This window comes from Heterodontus francisci, chromosome 20, assembly GCF_036365525.1.
Source record: "Heterodontus francisci isolate sHetFra1 chromosome 20, sHetFra1.hap1, whole genome shotgun sequence".
NCBI lineage: Eukaryota > Metazoa > Chordata > Chondrichthyes > Heterodontiformes > Heterodontidae > Heterodontus > Heterodontus francisci.
The window spans coordinates 52,501,913-52,526,406 of NC_090390.1; the positions used below are offsets into that span (position 1 = coordinate 52,501,913).

At 46.5% G+C, this 24,494-nt stretch overlaps 1 protein-coding gene across 1 annotated transcript in view; it reads right to left on the reverse strand.

Annotated features, from left to right (window-relative positions):
- The window catches only part of fank1 (fibronectin type III and ankyrin repeat domains 1), a 62,149-nt gene that overhangs the window by 37,288 nt on the left and 367 nt on the right, over positions 1–24,494 (reverse strand). The window contains exon 2 of the mRNA XM_068052749.1: positions 2,703–2,874. Coding sequence (XP_067908850.1) covers positions 2,703–2,874 — 172 coding nt within the window. The remainder of the gene's footprint in view (positions 1–2,702; positions 2,875–24,494) is intronic.

Here is a 24,494-nt window from a genome sequence, read left to right on the forward strand (position 1 = left end):
AACAAATCTAAGAACTATTATTATTATCTTTGGCAGACTTTGGGAATAGTCTGTAATTATAGTCCAGTATTTATCGGGGAATTAGTGACATCTATTGGTAGAATGCAAATACTACAGTAACTGTCTTTAAAGGTATAAATATTTACATAAAAGTTACAACACAGAAACAGGCGATCCAGCTCAACCAGTCTGTGTCAGTATTTAACCTCCACGGCAGTCAATTTGCACACAGCAAGGTCCCACAAATATCTATGAGATCTACTTTGGTGGATTTGGTTGCGATGAATGTTGGCAAAGACACTCAGGGAACTGCTTTCTTCGGGCAAAAATCTTTTATATCCACCTGAATGAGCTCAGGGTTTCAATTTAATGTCTCATTAAAATATAGCATTTCTGACAATGCAGCACTCCCTCACTGCTGCTTTTTTTTAATTTCCAAAATATACTTTATTCATAAAAATCTGTAAAAAGTACATTACAAAACAGTTCCAAACAACATTAAGTCAAAAAATACAAACAGTGCAAAGGCGATCAGTTTCCTTCAATACAGGAGTGAGTTGCCTCACAACACTTCCATTTCATTTTTCATGCCATGTACATTTTACAGCAAACAAAGATTTTCCAGATACAGTTCGAAGGGTTTTCCATGGATCCAGCCCCTCAGTTCATCTTGGTGGGAGGACCTTACTCAGTGGTCTTTTCCCATTCAGCCTTTTCTGCGGCTGCCCCAAGCTTTAGTGCGTCCCTCAGCACTTAGTCCTGGACCTTGGAATGTGCCAATCTGCAACATTCGGTCGTGGACAACTCTTTGCGCTGGAAGATCAGCAAGTTTCAGGCAGACCAAAGGGTGTCTTTCACCGAATTGATAGTCCTCCAGCAGCAGTTGTTGTTTATCTCGGTGTGCGTCCCTTGTGCAGAGGGGTTGAGACTTCGGGCGTGCAGGAAGGATCTGATGGGGAGGGCTCTTCTCACCACCAGCCAAGCTACATCTTGGTGCTTGTTTGAAAATTCTGGTGATGAGGCATTCCACCAAATGACTTTGGCAGTCTGCTCGGGGAACCATCCAACAGGATCCACCATCTCTTTTTCCCGTAGGGCCTTGAGGACATTCCATGCAGACCATTGCCTGATGGATTGGAGGTCAAAAGTGTTTTTCTGCAGAAACTTTTCCATGAAGGATAGGTGGTACGGCACAGTCCAACTGGATGGAGCGTTCTGCGGCAATGTGACCAGGCCCATCCTTCGCAACACTGGGGTCAGATAGAACCTCAGCGCGTAGTGACACTTGGAGATTGCATACTGGAGGTTTACACACAGCTTGATGCAGCCGCACACGAAGGTAGTCATCAGGATTAGGGTGATGTTGGGTACATTTTTCCCACTCTTATCCAGAGGTTTGAACATCGTGTCCCTCCGGACCCGGTCCATTTTGGATCCCCAGATGAAGCAGAAAATGGCTTGGGTGACTGCCACAGCACAGGAGTGGGGTATGGGCCAGACCTGCGCCACGTACAGCAACAACATGAGCGCCTCGCACCTGATGACCAGGCTCTTACCCATAATGGAGAGAGATCGCTGCTCCCACATGCTCAGCTTGTGTTGTACCCTGGCTACTCGCTCCTTCCAGATATTGGTGCACGCCCCGGCCCTTCCGAACCATATCCCCAGCACCTTCAGGTAGCCTAACCTGAAGGTGAAGGGGCAAAGGATCGGTCAGCCCAGTTCCCAAAGAATATGGCCTTGCTCTTGCCGTAGTTAACTTTGGCTCCAGAGGCCAGTTCGAACTGGTTGGAGATGCTCATCAGTCTGCGCACAGACAGTGGGTCTGAGCAGAATACGGCGACGTCATCCATGTACAGGGAGGTTTTAACCTGATGCCTCCACTGCCTGGGATTGTCACCCCTCTTATGCTCGCATCCTTCCTAATAGATTTAGCAAAGGGTTCAATACAGCAAACAAACAAGACAGGGGAGAGAGGACAGCCCTGTCTGACTCCAGATTGGATCGGGAAACTCCCTCAGTGCTGCACTAAAGCACCGGCCTAGATTATGTGCTGAAATCTTACAGTCTAATGTCAGCTTGCACTGAGTCTGTTTTATTGTGTACCATTTAGGTCATATTGTCACTCATTGTCATAACCTGATGATGGCACAGCTGCTCATTCTATCCTGCTCAGTGTTCCATCTTCCAATATTGCATTGATGACACTACAAGTAACAGAAAACATAATGCAACTCTGACAGTAATGTTAAGGGCTTAATTTTGACTTTTCCTAATTTCAGAATCATCTGAAATTCCAACTCTACTGCTATTTTTTGAAATTACTGTGTTTTCCAAATACAGCTGTATGTGAGGTACAAAGGGTGTTGTCTGGCAAGGATTATAGATGCAGTGACAGACAGATTTAACAGTCAGGAACAGCTTAGTAGGAAGCTTTTTCAGATATCACACAGAGGTAAGAAACAAAAAAGAACTGGCTGTGCACAAGCTGTATATCCACCAGTTTCTCAGCTTTCATTTTATGCTGCATATTATTTTGAACATAAAAATACAGTAAATCCCTCAGTAATATGTTGTTCTAAACAAACAAAATGTATCCTCTACCAGTGAGAGATAAACATTTATATATCAGGGTTGCAATATATCAAGAGTTTTTATGGGGGATAGAGGTAATGATGATTTTAAAAAGTTGAATTACTTACGTGTATATGTTGCTATATGTTTGTGTTTTAATGTCCTCCTCTTCAATTGAAAAACATAGTCCTCGATTGGATGCTTCATACCCTTGCAAATGGTGGTGTTTGTTCCAGTAAAGTTCAATACTGTGATGGGTCACTTTACCCACAACTGGAGGGTCTGGCTTGGGGACTTCCACTTGGCCATTTTTTAAACAAAGAGAAAACATCATAAGGTCATAGCATTGCAAAGAAGCAATGCCTTCTGCAGAAACCCTATGAACTGTGACAGATTAGCAATGTCCCAATTATAATTATGCAAATTATTTAGTACTGGCTGCCTTACTATGTGGATGAGACTGCTGCTGTGGAGATCTCCCATATCACAATATCATATCATGGTTTATATTACTCTTACTGCCAAGACAGGTGTAAACAACAGTATCATAATTGGAAATTGTCTGCAAATTGCATGGTACTGCAAACTTAATAAAAGCATCTTTTCAAGCACATGCAATTATCAAAGAAAATAATGATCGTAACAAATTTCAGAGATCTAGTGATTATTACAGAGAATGATCAAGTAAAGTCTCCATAAAGAGTCAATTGCAAATATGTGCATAAACAATTTATTTAGTTCAGTCTGTTATTCAGAGGTCATGGTCCTGTTGATGTTAGAACTACTGAGGTTTATTGCTATTTGTGAACCACTGGATTTTTGAACTTCATTCAAGTCGTTCTTTTCATTTGGAAAATGTAATTCACTGTAGTTTTTCTGTTTACCATTACATAAGAATATCCATCTATTTATTGTTGATTGAATATGAAACGTCTTGCACATGTACACATTTCCTGTCAAATAACACTACTTTTGTAACACTTTCCTGTCACACCTATTTCTGTCAACCATTTTCTGTCAGGATGATTCTAACAGCCTCCTGCCTGGCACCTTTTTAGCTTCACTAACTTTCGAGTCGGCCAAGGCTCCCACCAAACAGGCAGGGGGCCTAATTAAAATGTGCCGGTTTTACTGGAAAATGGAATGGAGGCCCAGCTGGTGGCAAAGGTTTCAAAGAAACCTGGCAGGAAGTGGCAAAGTTCCCACAAGAAATGATGGTAAGTTTTATTTTTTGCTATTTGGGAGGATTTGTTTGGGTTCAGGAGGAACTGTCCCTGCCTTCCCTCTCCCTCCCTATGCCAGCATATGTGTATGAACACTGCCAACAAATCCCCCTCCAGCTCCCACTTCCGCCCACAGTCTCTGATGTCATTCCCGCCAACTCTGATCAGGAGACAGATTTGAGAAATTTAAACATGACAGAGCCAGATAAATAATGGTTCCACATAAATTCCAAAAGTATTTATAATTGACAACAATGCTGTATTCAAACTCTGCAGCTCCTGCCCACTCTCCAAGTGATGCAAATATTGCTGACAGCTAGACTAGTTGAAAATAAAAATATGATTAAAGCAGCAATTTAATGTCTGCAGAAATTTCCGACAAATGAGTGTTGCCAGACCCAGTGCCTTTTCTGCATGTTATGAGACCTGTTCTGCTCCAAGTGCTGACAGAACCTGGGAAACCAGCAGTGTGCTAAACCCCATATTTCAGCAATGCAAAAGCAAAGTACTACAGATGCTGGAAATCGGAAATAAAAACAGAAAAAGCTGGAACTATTCAGCAGGTCTGGCGTCTGGCAGCATCTCTGGAGAGAGAAACAGTTAATGTTTCAGGTCAATTTACATAAAAATAACTTTATTTTGACAAATAATCTATTATATATCAATGAACAATTTAAATATTATGCACAAAAGGAATGAAGTGATCACACATTAAGAATTAAGTATTTTCTATGAAGTACTGCAGACTAACCTATGTTTTATGTTCAGGGTCGGAAGAAGCTAAGGGGTCATACGGTATAGTTATAGCAGGTTTCTCAATATTTGTGCCAAGTCTGTGTAAAGTGTGATGTGGCCAAGACGGAAGTGTGAAATTTATGAACTGGCTAATAAGCACTTCATTATCATTACTGGTCCACAGTCCTAAAATGAGTGCTGTTCCAGGACAACAATGAGCAGTTGTATTCATTGAGAAATTAATAAAGTCATAAAAGGTGGGGTTTATTGAGGATTTTGGAAGAGGAAAGGAAAGTGGTGGGATGGAAGGATTGAGGGAGTAGATTCCAGAGCGTAGGGATTCATCAGCTGAAGGTATGGACACCAACAGCGGGGTAAAGAGGATGGCTGTACAAGGTGCCAGAGTCAGATAAATGGAAAGTTTGGGGGTTGGAGGGGGGGGGGGGGGGGGTTGCAAAGTCTAGCACTGGTGAAGGTTACAGAACGAGGAATGGCTAATACCCAAGAGGGATTAAACACAATGATGAGAATTTTAAATGTGAGGCATTGGGTCAGCAAAGACAAAGATGTTGGGCAACTGTAACTTGGTGCAGAATAGGATAGAAGCAGCAAAGTATTGGATGAACTGAAATTGATGGAAGATTGGAGGTCAGCCTGGAGAGCATTGAAACAGTCAATCAAGTGTGGAGGCGACAAAAATGCAGTCTCAGTGGCAGATGATCTGATTTAGAGATTGTGGCAGAGGTGGAAGTAGATGATCTCCTATAATGGAGAAGATAAGCAGTAGGAAGCTCAACTCAGGGTCAAATAGAACGCTGAGCTTGCGAGCTGCCAGGTTCAGCCTGAAGCAGTAGATAGGGAGGGGTTGGAGTGGGTGGCAAGCTGGCAGAGATTGTTCAAGGTGATGGTTTTGTTCTCAATATTTAGCTGGAGAAATGTTATGGGCCCCGACAACACCCCGGCTGTATTGCTAAAAATCTGTTCTCTGGAACTAGCTACGCCGCTAGCCAAGCTGTTCCAGTGCAACCACAAACACTGGCAACTACCTGTGGTGGAAATTTGACCAGCTATGTCCTGTCCACAAAAAGCAGGGCAAATCCAAACTAGTCAATTACTGGTCCATCATCAGCAAAATGATGGAAGATATCGTAGAGTCATAGAGTTATACAGCACAGAAACAGGCCCTTCGGCCCACCATGTCCGCGCTGGCCATCAAGCCGATCAATTCTAATCCCATTTTCCAGCACTTGGCCCGTAGCCTTGTATGCTATGACATTTCAAGTGCTCATCTAAAGACGTCATAAATATTGTGAGGGTTCCTGCTTCTACCACCCCTTCAGGCAGTGTTCTAGATTCCAACCACCCTCTGGATAAAAAAGTACTTCCTCAAATCCCCTCTAAACCTCCTGCACCTTACCTTAAATTTATTGACACCTCCGCTTAGGGAAAAAGTTTCTTCCCAGCTACCCTATCTATGCCCCTCATAATTTTTTATACCTCAATCAGGTCCCCCCCCCCCCCCCTTAGCCTTCTTTGCTCTAAAAAAAACAACCCTAGCCCAGCCAGTCTCTCTTCATAGCTGAAATGCTCCAGCCCAGGCAACATCCTGGTGAATCTCCTCTGCACCTTCTCCAATGCAATCACATTCTTCCATAGTGTGGCGACCAGAACTGTACACAGTTGCCTAACTAGCATTTTATACAGCTCCAGCATAACCTCCCTGCTCTTATATTCTAAGACTCGGCTAATAAAGACTAGTATCCCATATGCCTTCCTAACCAGCTTATGTACCTGTGCTACTACCTTCAGTGATCTATGGACAAGTACACCAAGGTCCCTCTGACCCTCTGTACTTCCGAGGGTCCTACCATCCATTGTATATTCCCTTGCCTTGTTAGTCCTCCCAAAATGCATCACCTCACACTTCTCAGGATTAAATTCCATTTACCACTGCTCGGCCCATCTTACCAGCCCATCTATATCATCCTGTAATCTAAGGCTATCCTCCTCACTATTCACGTGTTACGTATTTGTGTGCCACCAATTTTCGTGTCATCTGCGAACTTACTGATCATGCCTCCCATATTCACGTCTAAATCATTAATGTACACTACAAATGGCAAGGGTCACAGCACCAATCCCTGCGGTATACCACTGGTCAAAGGCTTCCAATCGCAAAAACAACCCTCGACCATCACCCTCTGCCTCTTGCCACTAAGCCAATTCTGGATCCAATTTGCCAAATCGCCCTGGATCCCATAGGGCTCTTACCTTCTTGACCAATCTCCCATGCGGGACTTATCAAAAGCCTTACTGATGTCCATGTAGACTACATCAACTCCTTTACCCTCATCCACACATCTAGTCACCTCCTTGAAAAATTCAATCAAATTTGTTAGACATGATCTCCCCGAGAAAGCCATGCTGACTATCCTTGATTAATCCCTGCCTCTCCAAGTGGGGATTAACCCTGTCCCTCAGAATGTTTTCCAATAGTTTCCCTACCACTGATGCTAGACTCATTGGCCTGGAATTACCTAGTTTATCCCTACTACCATTCTCGAATAATTCACTGTCCTCAGTCCTCTGGCACCTTTCCTGTGGCCAGAGAGGATTTGAAAATTTGTGTCCGAGCCCCTGCAATCTCCTCCCTTGCCTCACATAGCAACCTGGGATACATCTCATCTGGGCCTGGGGATTCATCCACTTTTATGCCCACTAAAACAGTTCATACCTCCTCCCTTTCAATGCTAATTTGTTCAAGTATATCACAATCCCCTCCCTGATCTCTACACCTACATCATCCTTTTCCATAGTGAACACAGATGAAAAGTAATCATTTAAAACCTCACCTACGTCCTCCGGCTCCACACACAGATTGCCACTCTGGTCCTTAATGGGCCCTACTCTTTCCCTGGTTATCCTCTTGCCCTTAATATACTTATAAAACGCCTTGGGAGTTTCCTTTATCTTGCCCGCCAGTGTTTTGTCACCACCACCCCCCCCCACCCCACCCCACTTCACTCTCGAATTACTTTTTTAAGTAACCCCCCCCCCACCCCACACACACTTTCTATACTCTTCTAGGGCCTCCGCTGTTTTCAGCCCTCTGAATCTGCCATAAGCCTCCTTTTTTTACCTTATCCAATCCATCATATCCCTTGACATCCAGGGTTCCCTGGACTTGATGGTCCTACCCTTCACCTTTACGAGAACATGTTGGCCCTGAACTCTCACTATTTCCTTTTTGCATGACTCCCACTGGTCTGATGTAGACTTTCCTACAAATAGCTGCTCCCGGTCCACTTTGTCCTTTTAAGTCTTACAGAGTTATGGTCACTATCCTCAAAATGCTCTCCCACTGACACTTCTCCCACTTCTCTGGCTTCATTCTCTAAGATTAGGTCCAGTACCGCCCCTTCTCTTGTCGGACTTTCTACGTTTTGGCTCAAAAAGCTCTCCTGGATGCACTTTAAGAATTCCGCCCCCTTTAAATTTTTTGCACCAAGACTATCCCAGTTAATATTGGGGAAGTTGAAATCCCCTTTTATTATTACCCTATTATTTTTACACCTCTCTGAGAACTGCCTACATATCTGCTCCTCTATCTCTCCCTGACTGTTTGGAGGCCTGTAGTACACTCCCAGCAAAGTGATTGCCCCCTTTTTGTTTTTAAGTTCTACCCATATGGCCTCATTTGAGGAACCTTTTAAGATATCATCCCTCCTTACTGCAGTAATTGACTCTTTGATCAATAGTGCAATGCCATCTCCTCTTTTACACCCCCACTCCCACCCCACCCTCCCCGTCACGCCAAAGATTCTATACCCTCGAATATTAAGTTGCCAGTCCTGCCCTTCCCTCAACCATGTCTCTGTGATAGCAATAATATCATATCCCCATGTGTTAATCAATGCCCTCAATTCATCTGCCTTACTTGTAAGACTCCTTGCATTAAAATAGATGCAATCCTGCTTTGCATTATTCGCTTGTGCCTTAGCAGGTCTACACTTGCTCTGCCTTTCAGACTGACTTAGTTTCTCTTCTATGTTTGGCTGTGCATCACCCCCTACTGTACCTCCACTCTGTATCCCACACCCCTGCCAAATTAGTTTAAACCGCCCCCCAACAGCACTAGCAAACCTTCCTGCAAGGATGTTGGTCTCGCTCTGGTTCAGGTACAACCCGTCTGACTTGTACAGTTCCCACCTTCGCCAGAAACAGACCCAGTGATCCAGGAATCTAAAGCCCTCCCTCCTGCACCATCTCTTCAGCCACGCATTCATCTGCTCTATCCTCCTATTCCTATACTCACTGGCACGTGTCACTGGGAGTAATCCGGAGATTACAACCTTTGAGGTCCTGCTTTTTAATCTGCTACCTAGCTCCCTAAATTCTTGTTGTAGGACATCATCCCTCTTTCTACCTACGTCGTCGGTAGCAATGTGAACCATGACCTCTGACTGTTCACCCTCCCCCTTCAGAATGTCCTGCAACCACTCCATGACATCCTTGACCCTAGCACCAGGGAGGTAACATACCATCCTGGAGTCACACATGCAGGCACAGAAACGCCTATCTGCACGCCTTACAATAGAATCCCCCATCACTATAGCTCTCCCACTCTTTTTCCTCCCCTCCTGTACAGCTGAGCCACCCCTGGTGACTTGGCTCTTGCTGTATTCCCCTGAGAAGGTATCTCCCCCAACAGTAGTCAAAGGGGAAAATCTGTTAGAGAGGGAGATGGACCCAGGGGACTCCTGCACTACCTGCTTAGTTCTTCTACTCTGCCTGGAGGTCAGCATTCCCTTTCAGCCTAAGCAGTCTTTACCTGCGATGTGACCACCTCCCTGTACGTGCTATCCATGATGATCTCAGCCTCGCGGATGCTCCACAGTGTCCCCAGCCGCTGCTCCAGATCCAAAACACAGATTTTCAGTAGCTATAGCTGGAGACACTTCCTGCACACGTTTGCCCTGGACACTGGAAGTGTCCCTGACTTCCCACATTGCACAGGAGGGGCACTCCACACTGCCAGCTGTCCTACCATGACTTACCCTTAATTTACTCCCTTAAATTACTCAAAAATTAGAAATTATTTACACTAGGGACCTTGATTCCCTAAAACAACACTACTTATTATATTAAAAAAACTGCAGACCTTACCGTTCTCTTTACTTTAGTTATTTACTGATACTCCCTAACAGCAGTTACTCACCAACCAATCACCTTACAGCTTTCCTGTGATGTGACTGTTCGAATTATTTTTTTCAAACTCAGTCAGCATCCACCAACTCCCACACAGGTCCAACTACTCTCTGCTCCTGAAGGTAAGTGATGGCCCCGAGCCTGGTGCTGAATTTATCCGCTCCCGGTTCTAGGTTCTCCCACACAGGTCCGACTGCTCTCCGCTCCTGAAGGTAAGTGAAGGCCCCAAGCCTGGTGCTGAATTTATCCGCTCCCGGTTCTAGGTGCTCCCACACAGGTCCGACTGCTCTCCGCTCCTTAAGGTAAGTGAAGGCCCCGAGCCTGGTGCTGAATTTATCCGCTCCCGGTTCTAGGTGCTCCCACACAGGTCCAACGGCTCTCCACACCTGAAGATAAGTGAAGGCCCTGAGCCTGGTGCTGAATTTATCTGCTCCCGGTTCTAGGTGCTCCCACACAGGTCCGACTGATTTCCGCCCCTGTCAAGTAATCAAGCGGCACTTAGTGCCAACAACCTGCTCACCGATGCTCAGTTTTAGATCCCATTACAACCTTGGTCCAAATATGGATAAAAGAGCTGAATTCCAAAAGTGGTGATGTGAGAGTGACTACCCTTGACATCAAGATGGCAAGTGTAGCATCAAGTAACCTTAGCAAAATTGAAGCCAATGAGGATCAGAAGAAAACTCTCCTGGTTGGAGTCATGCCTCGCACAAAGGAAAATGGCTGCGGTTGTTGCAGGTCAATCATCTCAACTCCAGGACATCACTGCAGACATTCCTCAGGGTAGTGTCCCAGGCCCAACCATCTTCAGCTGCTTCATCAATGACCTTCTACCATAATAAGGTAAAAAGTGGGGATGTTTGCTGACGATTGCATAGCGTTCAGTTCCATTCACAACTCCCCGGACAATGGAACAGTCGGTGCCTGCAGCACCTGGACAACATCCAGGTTTGGGCTGATACACAAGTGCCAGGCAATGACCATCTCTAACAAGAGAGTGTAACCAACTCCCTTGACATTCAATGACATTACTATTCTCAAATCCTCCACCAGCAACATCCTGGGGGTGGGTGGGGGGGGTACTATTGACTGGAACTTTATTGGACCAGCCACATAAATACCTTAGCTACAAGAGCAGGTCAGAGGCTGGGAATTCTGTGGTAAGTCTCTTACCTCCTGTCTCCCCAAAGTCGTTCCGCCACCTACAAGGTACAAATCAGGAGTGTGATCGAGTACTCTCCACTTACCTGGATGAGTACAGCTCCAATCACACTCAAGCAGCTCAACACCAACCAGGACAAAGCATTTTGCCTGATCAGCACCCCATCCACCACCTTAATCATTCACTGCCTCCACCACCACTGTACTGTGACTGCAGTGTATGCCATCTACAAGATGCACTGCAGTAATTTGCCAAGGCTTCCACAACAGCACCTTCCAAACCCGCGACTTCTACCACCTAGTAGGACAAGGGCAGCAGGCTCATGGGAAACCATCGCCTGCATGTTCCCCTCCAAATCACACACCATCCTGACTTGGACAGATATTGCCATTCCTTCATCATTGCTGCATCATTACCACCTTCCCAAGGGAAGCTAAGGATAGGCAATAAATTTTTGCCTTTACAGCAACATGCCCATCCTGTGAATGAATAAATAAAAAATGTTTTAAAAAAAAAGATATTGTGGCTCATCCAAGCCTGGATGTCATACAAGCAGTCTGACAACATGAGGCAGTAAAGAGGTTGAGCGAGGTGGTGGAGAGGTAGACCTGGAAATTGTGTGTGTCAACGGAGGAATTCTCCCAAGACTCAGTGGATAAATGTGCTGTTTGCTTGAATATACATTCAAGGAAGGCCCCAAGTTTAATGTTTGGTCTATTCTGAGTTCGTTGATCTCAGCATTGGCAGCATTACTACAAATGGCCTCAGTATCCCTGGGCTGGAGAGCAGTAAGAAATGGCTTCCTGTTACTGATCACTGTGCAGTGCCACCTGCAAGAAAATATAAGCGGGTGTTGGGTCAGGACAGAATTGGATTTGGTTTTGATGTTCCCAATTACAAATAACTTACTAATTCTCAATGTCTAGACCTCAGGAGAAAGAAGAGGTGAGAAAACTGGAAAACTATAATTCATTGTGGGTTTTCAAGTCCTGGCAATCAGCTGGGTCTTGATCCTAGGACTTGGTCCTGTTAATGTGTGCAAAGTAGAGCGAAAGAATTATGAGAAGCTCAGAATTTTGTCTGTAGATTTCAGAACACACAATATCACAGGTAACTAAATATTAAGATATGGGATGACAACTATGCTGTGTAAATCGGTATAACAGTAAGTTTAAGCTGACCCATAAAACATTCCTATGGTGACTACATAAGCTTTGTTTCCTGAAGCAGTTGAGAGAGCATGTCAGTTTAAAAATGCACCACGCCATTTAGTGGAGTTAAATGAATGATAAGCAGCTGGTAGCTCTTACGGTATCTTATCCAATATCTCCCACGAGCAGCAGGAACAGTGGCAACTTCCTCACTATTGTTGATGGGGAGGAAGAGACAAATCCACATTCCAAGCTACATAGTCCAGTGAATTCTCCTCCAATGGAGATGCCTGGTCTCTACTAGAGCAAGCAGGGAGCTGGAGCCAGGAGCCCAGCTCCCGCGGCCTGAAGCTGACTTGGCGCCGCCGGGCCACGGCCTTCAGGACCAGCGTCACCAGCGGCCAGAGCAGCTACGGGGTCAAGTCGGAGCCGGAGCTGCAGTGCCCGAACTGGGGCAACAATGAGCGCATAGCCTTCCTGTTCTCGGACTGGGGACGGTCCACATGTGGATGGCACCTCCTTCCCTCCACCCCTACCCCCCCTCACACCCCCTTCCCCCCAACCCCCACCTCCCTCGCACCTCTTCCCCTCCACCACCTCCACCACCTCCACCACTCACACTCCCTTCCCCCTCCTCTTCCTCACACCCCCTTTCCCCCAAACCCACCCCCCTCGCATCTCCTTCCCCCACCCCCTAACACTCCCTTTCCCCCCACCCCCTCCCCCTCATAGCACCTTCCCCCCACCCCCTGCCCCCCACGCACCCCGTTCCCCTCCCCTCCCCTCCCCTCCCTCATACCCCCTTCTCCCCCAGCCTCACCCCCTCGCACCCCCTTCCCCCTACCCCCTCGCACCCCCTCCCTCTCTCCCCTTACCCCTTCGCACACCCCCCCCCACACCCCTCCCCCCTCACATCCCCTCTCCCCTTCCCTCTCCCTCCATGAAATCGCACAGTTTACTTGTTAAGGCCCCTGCTCAGGGATACGAGCTAACAATCCCACTGCCTTGTGGGCGTCTCGGGAGAGACTAAGGCTAAGGGAGTAAACCCTAACAGAAAATCCGGAGCGTAACCCCTAAGGCGGTCATGTGTCACCTTTGGCATGTTTCCGGCAGTTCCTGCAGCCATACTGGTGCCAAACGTCATGCTCCGCACTCCTTTGGACCCCATTAGGAAGGCCGAGAAGGGGATTTTGACGCTTGGGCAACTCACAACCTCCATACATTCCGCCCAGGCATGCACATGGAGAGATCACGCCATAGTCACCTCATAGCGACCAAAACAACACAGAAGGCAGCAGTTACGGGTTTTAAGTCCAACTCAATTGGTGTAGAGATTGGGGGACACAGGTTGCCTTTGTCGGCGGGAGAGGTCATCGCATCTCACTGGACAGCTACCGCCCACCTCAAATCGGGCAGCCCTCGGTCAGAAAGGTTCTGTCCCACCACAGTCCACCTGCTTCAATTGGTGCTTGGAGCTCAGGGTCATTCCCTGACAAGTGGACTCTAATACTGCACCAAACAACACGACAAAAAAAGGAAATAAGGTACCAGCCCTTCGTTTTGCAAGCTGGAACGTCAGAACTATGTGTCCTGGCCTGTCGGAAGACCTTACACAAATCGACAACTCTCGGAAGACCGCCATCATTAACAAGGAGCTCAACAGACTCAATGTGGACACTGCAGTACTTCAGGAGACACGCCTCCCTGCGAGCGGATCACTAAGAGAGCAAGACTACACCTTCTACTGGCAGGGTTGGGATCCAGAAAAACCAAGACAGCATGGAGTGGGCTTCGCCATCAGAAACTCTTTGCTCAGCATGATAGAGTCACCTACAAATAGCTTGGAACGCATACTGTCATCTGACTGCTCACCGCCTCTGGTCCAGTACACCTACTCAGCATCTATGCTCCAACACTCTGCTTCCCACCTGAAGTTAAAAACCAGTTCTACGAGGAACTCCATAATATCATTAGTAGCATTCCTAACACCGAACATTTGTTCCTGCTGGGGGACTTTAATGCCAGGGTTGGGGCCGACCATGATTCATGGCCCACCTGCCCAGAGACTGCTGGAGTTGTGTACCTATCACAACCTCTGCATCACCAACTCGTTCTTTCAAACCAAACCCTGTCACCAGGTTTCATGGAGACACCCAAGATCACATTGTTGGCACTAGCTGGACCTCATCATCACAAGGCGAGCAGTGTTCAAATCACATGCAGCTTCCACAGTGCGGACTGTGACACCGACCACTCCTTGGCGTGCAGCAAAGTTAGACTCAAACCAAAGAAGCTACATCACTCCAAGCAGAAGGGCCACCCGCGCATCAACACTAACAAAATTTATTTTCCACAGCTGTCACAAAAGTTTCTTAACTCACTAGAAAAAGCCCTTCAAAACACTCCTGCAGGGGATGCAGAGACCAAGTGGGCTCACATCAGAGATGCCATCTATGACTCAGCAATGACCACCTTTGGCAAATGTGAGAAGCAGAATGCAGACTGGTTTAAATCTCACTCTGAAGAGACGGAACCAGTCATATCCGCTAAGCGCATTGCACTGCTGAACTACAAGAAAGCCCCTAGTGAGTTAACATTCTTAGCACTTAAAGCCGCCAGAATCACCACGCAAAGAAGAGCCTGGTGCTGTGCAAATGACTACTTGCAACACCTATGCACTTGTATTCAGCTGGCCTCCGACACCAGAAACATCAGCGGAATGTATGATGGCATTAAGAGAGCTTTTGGATCAAACATCAAGAAGATCGCCCCCCTCAAATCTAAATCAGGGGACACGATAACTGCAAGCAAATGGACCACTGGGTGGAGCACTACCTAGAACTGTACTCCAGGGAAAATGTTGTCACTGGTACCGCCCTCAATGCAGCCCAGTCTCTGTCAGTCATGGATGAGCTGGACGAACAGCCAGCAAAACTGGAACTCAGTAATGCCAGCGATTCTCTAGCCAGTGGAAAAGCCCCTGGAAAGGATGGCAATCAAGAGTGACAAGCCTGCTATACTCTCAGCACTCCATGAACTGCTTTGCCTGTGCTGGGATGAGGGAGCAGTATCACAGGACATGCGCGATGCCAATATCATCACCCTCTATAAGAAAAAGGGTGACCGCGGTGACTGCAACAACTACCGTGGACTCTCCCTGCTCAGCATAGTGGGGAAAGTCTTCGCTGGAGTCATTTTAAACAGGCTCCAGAAGCTGGCTGAACATGTCTACCCTGAGGCACAGTGCAGCTATCGAGCAGAGAGATCCAACATTGACATGCTGTTCTCCCTTCGCCAGCTACAGGAGAAATGCCGCGAACAACGGATGCCCCTCTTCGTTGCCTTCAAAGATCTCACCAAAGCCTTTGACCTCGTCAGCAGACGTGGTCTCTTCAGACTACTAGCAAAGATCGGATGTCCACCAAAGCTACTAAGTATCATCACCTCATTCCATGACAATATGAAAGGCACAATTCAGCATAGCGGTGCCTCTTCAGACCCCTTTCCTATCCTGAGTGGTGTGAAACAGGGCTGCGTTCCCCGCACCTACACTGTTTGGGATCTTCTTCTCACTGCTGCTCTCACATGCGTTTAAGTTTTCAGAAGAAGGAATTTTCCTCCACACAAGATCAGATGGCAGGTTGTTCAACCTTGCCCGTCTTAGAGCGGAAGACCAAAATATGGAAAGTCCTCATCAGGGAACTCCTCTTTGCTGACAATGCTGCAGTAACATCCCACACAGAAGAATGTCTGCAGAGACTCATCGACAGGATTGCGGTTGCCTGCAACGAATTTGGCCTAACCATCAGCCTCAAGAAAACGAAAATCATGGGACAGGACGTCAGAAATGCTCTATCCATCAATATCGGTGACCACGGTCCGGAAGTGGTTCAAGAGTTCACCTACCTAGGCTCAACTATCACCAGTAACCTGTCTCTCGATGCAGAAATCAACAAGCGCATGGGAAAGGTGTCCGCTGCTATGTCCAGACTGGCCAAGAGGGTGTGGGAAAATGGCACACTGACACGGAACACAAAAGTCCGAGTGTTTCAAGCCTGTGTCCTCAGTACCTTGCTCTATGGCAGCGAGGCCTGGACAACGTATGCCAACCAAGACCGATGTCTTAACGCATTCCATCTTCGCTGTCTCCGGAGATTCCTTGGCGTCAGGTGGCAGGACTGTATCTCCAACGCAGAAGTCCTCGAGGCAGCCAGCATCCCCAGCATATACACCCTACTGAGCTAGCGGCACTGGAGATGGCTTGGCCATGTGAGCCGCATGGCAGATGGCAGGGTCCCCAAGGACGCATTGTACAGCGAGCTCGTCACTGGTATCAGACCCATCAGCCGTCCACGTCTCCGCTTTAAAGATGTCTGCAAACGCGACATGAAGTCCCATGACACTGACCACAAGTCGTGGGAGTCAGTTACCAGCGATCGCCAGAGCTAGTGGACAGCTATAAAGGCGGGGCTAAAGAGAGGCAAGTTGAAGAGACTTAGCAGTTGGCAGAAAAAGAGACAGAAGTGCAAGGAGAGAGCCAACTGTGTAACAGCCCCGACAGCCAATTTTATCTGCAGCGCCTGTGGAAGAGTCTGTCACTCTAGAATTGGCCTTTACGACCACTCCAGCCGCTGCTCCACAAACCACTGACCACCTCGAGGTGCTTACCCATTGTCTCTCGAGACAAGGAGGCCAAAGAAGCTCTTACAGTAGTATTTTCTTGTGAATTCTATTCTATTGGACATTAAATGTAATTCAGCATTAGAAGAAATTAAAATACCCACTGAGTAAAGCCACTTACAGAAACAGAAGAATAATGCAAGATTTGGAAGATTAAGTCAACAATAAAATATATTAAGTTGCCCTTGCTTCTGTGTTGATGAAGAGGAACAAAGGGCAGAATCGCAACTGAATAGACCCGCAAATGGCGGGGAGGCCAGTCGTGGGTCAGGATCCCATTTGCAATTGAAGCATGTTTTGCCATGGCTTTTTAACTCAGCCACCGCGTTAGCATCCCAATTCAGGGTTTCCTAGCCAATCAGAGAGGGCAAGTAGAATGACTCACCGAATCTGTCAAAGGAAGAATTTCTAGTTAAAGGGACCTCTACATGGGTCAGAATGACTGAACTATACATTGATTTCTGTGGCTTCAGCAACCACAGAAATGGAAAAGAAACCTGGGAAGGGTTCTCCCCCAGTGGGGTCTCTCACATTTACCTGGAGGTCCTGCTGCAGGATCCGAGGAGCTGGTGAGGTGGTGTTTGCCAAGGATGGGTGTAAGAGGCCAGCCTCTCCACCCAAGCAGGCATGGATGGGAGTGATGGAGGAAGTGAGCAGCAGGAGTGTGGTCCCTTGATCCAGGAGTCAGTGTCCCAAGAGCTTCAAGGACCTCAGCGCCAGGAAAGGTGAGTAGCATAACACTCTCAGGTGCCAAGCCCCACACTCTGACTTTCCTGGCATTCTCCTGCACAACACTCCTCAGAAGAACACACCTTGCAGCTTCACTCTCCTCCCTCTCTCTCCAGGCACCTCCTCACATCCCCATCAGAACAACCAACACTCACACTCACTGTCATCTTTGTGTCAATTGACACCCATGCCTCACAGTTACCCAGCACAAATGTTGTCCTTCCCTCCTCTCTGCACAATCCATTTCTCACACTCACAACTCTCTGCTTTCTCTCCTTGCAGCAGGGAGTGCACAACTCCAGGGAGAGGCAGAGAACTGGAGGGGTGCAGGCAGAGAACCAGGGGAGTGGGAGTGGGAGTCAAGGAGGTTTTGTTCCAAGAGGCAGTAGATGTTAGCAGCGACCTGCAATAAAAGCCTAAGCCTCCTGAGGCACTGGTGCTCAGACATATCGAGAGAGCTGATCTCCTGCCTGTAAACTCTGGGTTGGGGGTCTCATCTCCTTCGAGCTAGATCTCTATGTTCATCCCCTCTGTCCTGTGGAGCAGCATGTGGCTGAGGAGAAGGCAGCTGGTGCTCCTGGTGCTGTTGATGCTGCTGGTGCTACGCCTGTTCTTGCATCAGAGGTGGAAGGTAGAGGTGCATAAGCTCCTCCCAGCGCTGATCAATGTGAGTGAAGTCCAAGATAGAACATAGAACATAGAGCATAGGTGAACAGACCTCCGAGAAGTTGGAAACCACCCATCAAGCAGTGAAAGCACACTCCCAGAAGAAGTGTTGTGAGCAGCAGCCTCACATCCAGGCAGGGCTGCAGCTATTCAGTTTCACTGTCTGAAGGCTTCCCAGCCTGTTAGTTTCACTGAAGAAGTACTCCTCGCTGTGTTCTCACCTGGTGGACACTGGCGAGTTGCAGACAGCTCAGGAAACCCACGTGCTGGCTGTTAAACCCAGAATGCTGGATTAAATTCATTAATTGCCTGTTTGCATTATTCCCCATGCCTGACATCCCTCTCGGGCTGAATCCGAAAGTGGGCGGGATCATGTCAAGTTCCCTACCCAATGTTACTTTTTCGGGATTTAACCACCCCCCACCAACCCCAGCCCACCCCGTCCCCAAACCCGGCCCGAAGTTTGGGGAAGTACTTTCCCTCCACATTTGTACATCCTTTTCTCCTAAAGACACTGACCTTTATTTGGGTGCCATTGGTGCCTGCTGACAGACCTATAGGGCTGAAATTAATGAGCGTGCCGCAAATTGTGACGGTATGTTCTGACGTCGGCGGTCTTCAGATGTGGATGCGTCACTGCTGAGCCCCCGCAATATTTTGTGTGGGGACTCATTTAAATGGAGGGGCAGAGCTGCCGCCCCCTCTACGTCATCGGGGGCAGCCACTCCGTCCCCGGCAACGGCGTCTAGCGCCACTGCACAGGCGCCGGCACCATTTTTAAAGGGCTTCAAGCCCTTCACGTAAATTTAAACGCCGCACAGATTTTTGAAATAAAATTTTATTCAAACTTTGCATCCTCTCTCCCATCCCCCCAGTGAATTTTCAATAAATAAAATTACCTATATCCCCGGAAAACCAATGTTTCCAGTAACGAACTTTAAGCCCCCCACCTCCGGAACACTTGACCCTCAACCCATTCCCACCATCCCCACAACCAATTGGAGCGGTTTTCCCCGCTCCCACACCCCCCCCAACCTGAAGATTTCACTGCTACCCCTCTCCAGCAGTGTCACGCCTCGGAACTCTGAACAGAGTTCGAAAGGCGCAGGACTTTCAGCCGGCAGCCGTAATATCGTCGTGGGACAGCCGCCGGGACAAGGTAAGTTGATTTAAATTGATTTCCATTGATTTTAATATGTAATTGAAGGCCCCACCGCTGAGCGGCAGGGGGGGTCACACTGAGGCCTCACCGCCGCCGGTAAAATGTGGTAGGACCTTCTCGGCGTCGGGGATCGTGGCAGGCTACTCCTGGAAGAAATTTATAGGCCCCCCGCCACAACCCCCAACACCAGAGGCCCCATGAAATTTAGCCCATAGTACCTATCCAAGTACTTGAACTGTGATTATAACTGCATGCATACAGGCATCCGATTTTTTTTATTCGTTCCTAGGATGTGGGCGTCGCTGGCTAGGCCAGCATTTATTGCCCATCCCTAATTGCCCTTGAGAAGGTGCTGGTGAGATGCCTTCTTGAACCACTGCAGTCTATATGGGGTATGACCTGCCCCTCACAAAGCCATGCTGACTGTCTCTAATCAAACCATGCTTTTCCAAATAATCATAAATCCTGTCTCTCAGAATCCTCTCCAATAATTTGCCCACTACCGACCTAAGACTGACTGGTCTATAATTCCCAGGGTTATCCCTATTCCCTTTCTTGAACAAGGGAACAACATTTGCCACCCTCCAATCATCCGGTACTACTCCAGTGGACAGTGAAGACGCAAAGATCATCGCCAAAGGCGCAGCAATCTCTTCCCTCGCTTCCCATAATATCCTTGGGTATATCCCGACTGGCCCCGGGGACTTATCTGTCCTCATATCATTCAAAATTTCCAGCACATCCTCCCTCTTAACCTCAACCTGTTCGAGCATATCAGCCTGTTCCATGCTGTCCTCACAAACAACCAGGTCCCTCTCACTAGTGAATACTGAAGCAAAGTATTCATTTAGGACCTCCCCTACCTCCTCCGACTCCAGGCACAAGTTCCCTCCACTATCCCTGATCGGCCCTACCCTCACTCTGGCCATTCTCTTGTTCCTCACATAAGTGTAGAACGCCTTGGGATTTTCCTTAATCCTTCCCGCCAAGACTTTTTCATGTCCCCTTCTAGCTCTCCTAAGTCCATTCTTCAGTTCCTTCCTGGCTACCTTGTAACCCTCTAGAGCCCTGTCTGATCCTTGCTTCCTCAACCTTAAGTAAGCTTCCTTCTTCCTCTTGACTAGCTGTTCCACATCTCTTGTCATCCACGGTTCCTTCACCCTACCATCCCTTCCCTGCCTCATCGGGACAAACCTATCCAGCAGTCGCAGCAAGTGCTCCCTAAACAACCTCCACATTTCTGTTGTGCATTTCCCTATATGGCTACTCCAGTTCAGTTTCTGGTCAATGGTAACCCCCAGGATGTTGACAGTGAGGGATTCAGCGATCATAATGCCATTGAATGTCAAGGGGAAATGGTTAGATTTTACCTTGTTGAAGATGGTCACTGCCTGGCACTTGTGTGGCACGAATGTTGCTTGCCACTTATCAGCCCAAGCCTGAATATTGCCCAGGTCTTGCTGCATTACTACACAGACTGCTTCAGTATCTGAGGAATCGCGAATGGTGCTGAACATTTGCTGCTCATTGCACAACATACCCACTTCTGACCTTATGACTGAAGGAAGATCATCGATGAAGCAGCTGAAGATGGTTGGACCGAGGACACTATCCTAAGGAACTCCTGCAGTAATGTCCTGGAGCTGAGATGCTTGACCTCCAACAACTACAATCATCTTCCTTTGCGCTAGGTACAACTCCAACCAGCGGAGAGTTTTTTCCATGATTCCCATTGACTCCAGTTTTGCTAGAGCTCCTTGATGCCATACTTGGTCAAATGCTGCCTTGATGTCAAGGGCAATCACTCTCACCTCACCTCTGGAGTTCAGCTCTTTTGTCCATGTTTGAACCAAGGCTGTATTGAGGTCTGGAGCTGAGTGGCCCTGATGGAACCCAATCTGAGCAGGTTACTGCTAAGCAAGTGCCGCTTGATTGCACTGTCGACGACACCTTCCATCACTTTATTTATTTAATTTATTTATTTAGAGATACAGCACTGAAACAGGCCCTTCGGCCCACCGAGTCTGTGCTGACCATCAACCACCCATTTATTCTAATCCTACATTGATCCCATATTCGTACCACATCCACACCTTCCCTCAATTTCCCTACCACCTATCTATACTAGGGGCAATTTATAATGGCCAATTTACCTATCAATCTGCAAGTCTTTGGCTGTGGGAGGAAACCGGAGCACCCGGCGAAAACCCACGCGGTCACAGGGAGAACTTGCAAACTCCGCACAGGCAGTACCCAGAATCGAACCTGGGTCGTTGGAGCTGTGAGGCTGCGGTGCTAAACACGGCGCCACTGATGATAGAGAGTAGACTGATGGGGCGGTAATTAGCCAGGTTAAACTTGTCCTGTTTTTTGTGTACAGGACATACCTGGGCAATTTTCCACATTGCCGGGTAGATGCCAGTGTTGTAGCTGTACTGGAACAGCTTGGCTAGGGGCGCGGCAAGTTCTGAAGCACAGGTCTTCATAACTGTTGCTGCAATGTTGTCAGGGCCCATAGCCTTTGCCCTGGACAAAAGTCATATCTCAACCAATGCCACTAAAACAGATTAACTGATTATTTGTCTCAATGTTGCCTATTGAACTTTGTTCTACATAAATTATCTGCTGCATAAGCCTACGTAACAATAGTAACTACACTTCAAAAGTAACTAATTGGCTGTGAAGCACTTAGGGACATTTTAAGGATTGAAAGAGAAATTCAAGTTCCATCCTTCTTCCTTAATATAGTAATATCTTTGATGTTGCAAATCTAATGCACGTCTAATTTGTGCTCCAACTCACTACAGATTTCTTACTGCTGTCACTGAAAATACAGGAAGAATCTTTTCCATTGTCAGTGCTATTAATCCTCATTCTAATGATCAAATGTTGATGCTGGCCCACACATCTAACAGCAAGACAAAAAATGGCTTTGGCACAGCATCACCAAGTCAGACTAAATCTCAAACTTAAAAATAACACTGCAGTATATTAAAATGTCCGAGGAAAGCAAACTCTATGCTGATCAACATCTTCTGAAGCCCAATATTTCAGTGCTGTATCTCTAAATAAATATAAATAAATATTGGATTTTTCAGTCAGTGGCGAAGGAACGACCTCATTGTTCACCTGTGACAGCTGGCCACAAAGTTTTTTCAGATTTTTGAGTAGACTTGCTCAAATCCGGCCTCTGATCTAGCACAGCATCCTATAGGGTAACTGGTGATGTGCGCAAGCAACAGCAAGGCTCTTCAACCAATCAGATTAAAGAATCCTCACTGAGACATGCAGAGTTAGGGTTAGGGTCTAAACCAGGAAGTATAAATCAGATTTAAGTCATGTACAGAAAGCCAAATAAAGATTGGGAAAGACAAACTGGATTAAGAGGGAGAGATAGAAGACACAAACAAACAAGTTTTTAAAAAAAGTTTCAATCACCACATTTGTAAAATTATATTTTCAGGGTCAGAGAAGTTGCTTGGCAGTAATCATCACTTAGCACACCATTAAAAATTACTCCTGAGTGCACCAGCCTTAATTTTTTCTGGTGTCTTTAGTGGGGAACTATTAGGCAAGTACAGCAAGCTCAATCCATTGCATTGATTTCAGTGCCAAGTTTATCGGCGAGGAGTGTTAAAAAACACCCTATAGAGGAGCAAGGTACCTCTAACAGCAACTTCCAGAATTCTATGTTTAACTGTGCATGTGCGAACACCCAGATATTGCTTATATGAAAACAAAAAATGCTGGAAAATACTCAGCAGGTCTGGCAGCATCTGTGGAGAGAGAAACAAAGTTAACGTTTCAGGTCAGAGACCTTTCATCAGAACTGACCTGAAACGTTAACTTTGATTCTCTCTCCACCGATGCTGCCTGACTTGCCAAGTATTTTCCGGCACTTTTTGTTATTATTTCAGATTTCCAGCATTTGCAGTATTTTGCTTTTATTACACCAGACATTGCTTTCTGATTTACTCCTTAATAACTAGGAACGTTGTTAGCCTCACCACTATTATCTATGCACAACTTGGGCCATTATTTTACCATTTTTTAAAATCAGTCGCAGACTATTTTCAATATAATTCACGAGAAGTAGTAATCATTCACTACGGTTAGTTTAGCACAGTTGGTTTCATTCTCAACTTTGCAACAGAAAACTATGGGTTTCAACCATACTCTCAGAGTCAAATACATAATTTAGGTTTTGGTTGAGGGCAGTGCAATACCCAGGGATAGACTGAGGCTTTATCAGCCTGTCAGGTGAATGGAAAGGATCCTATGGAAATATTTGAGGAGGAGCAAAAAGTTCTCTCAGTTGTTTGGTTAAAATTCCTCCCTCAATCAACAGCAAACTTTATTTTGCACATGAGATAAAAAAATAGCTTTGAATCTGACTACTGAATAAATTATTAAGGTTTTTATTTTAAAATAAAAGGTCCATTTTAAAAATCAGAAACAAACCCAACTCCCTCCCTAAATTAAGTGCTCAGCAACCAGAACGTTAGCCTTGGCTCAGTGGTAGCTCTCACTCTTGCCTCTGAGTCATAAAATTGTGGATGTAAGCTCCAATCCAAAACTTTATAGAATATAGACTGACTCTTCAATGCAGTATTGGAGGTGTGCTGTATTGTCTGAGGTGCCATATTTTGAATGAGGCATTAACTGAGGCCCTGTCTCTCTGTTCCGATGGATGTTAAAAGATCCCATGGCAGTATTGAAAGAACCCCTCAACTAGCACTATCAGCACCACCAAAACTAGCCCTTTGTTTGCTGTTTGTAAAATCTTGCTGGCACCTTTTTTCCAAAAAAAAACTGTGATTAAACTTCATAAAGTAATTCATTGTTTGTGAAGCATGTAGGGACATCCTAAGGATGTTAAAAAGCCCTACCTATAGGCATGTTCTTTCTTTCTATATAATTATATTTTAAAAATATAATTAAGTGATTCATAAGTTTTTCACAAGTGAATTCAGTACAATTAATATTTCTTACTCTTTGCTGGGTAGTTAATACTATGTACGTGTGCTATCACTATATGTATATTATTGGACATATGTACATTATCATTGCGCACATGCACTTCTCATTGTTATTGAACATACATATGTGTCGCCATTGTGCATGTTTATGTCACCATTGTAATGTCACTGTGTAAATGCCTACTGTCGTGATTGTCTACATGCCATGAGACCTACACCCTTTGC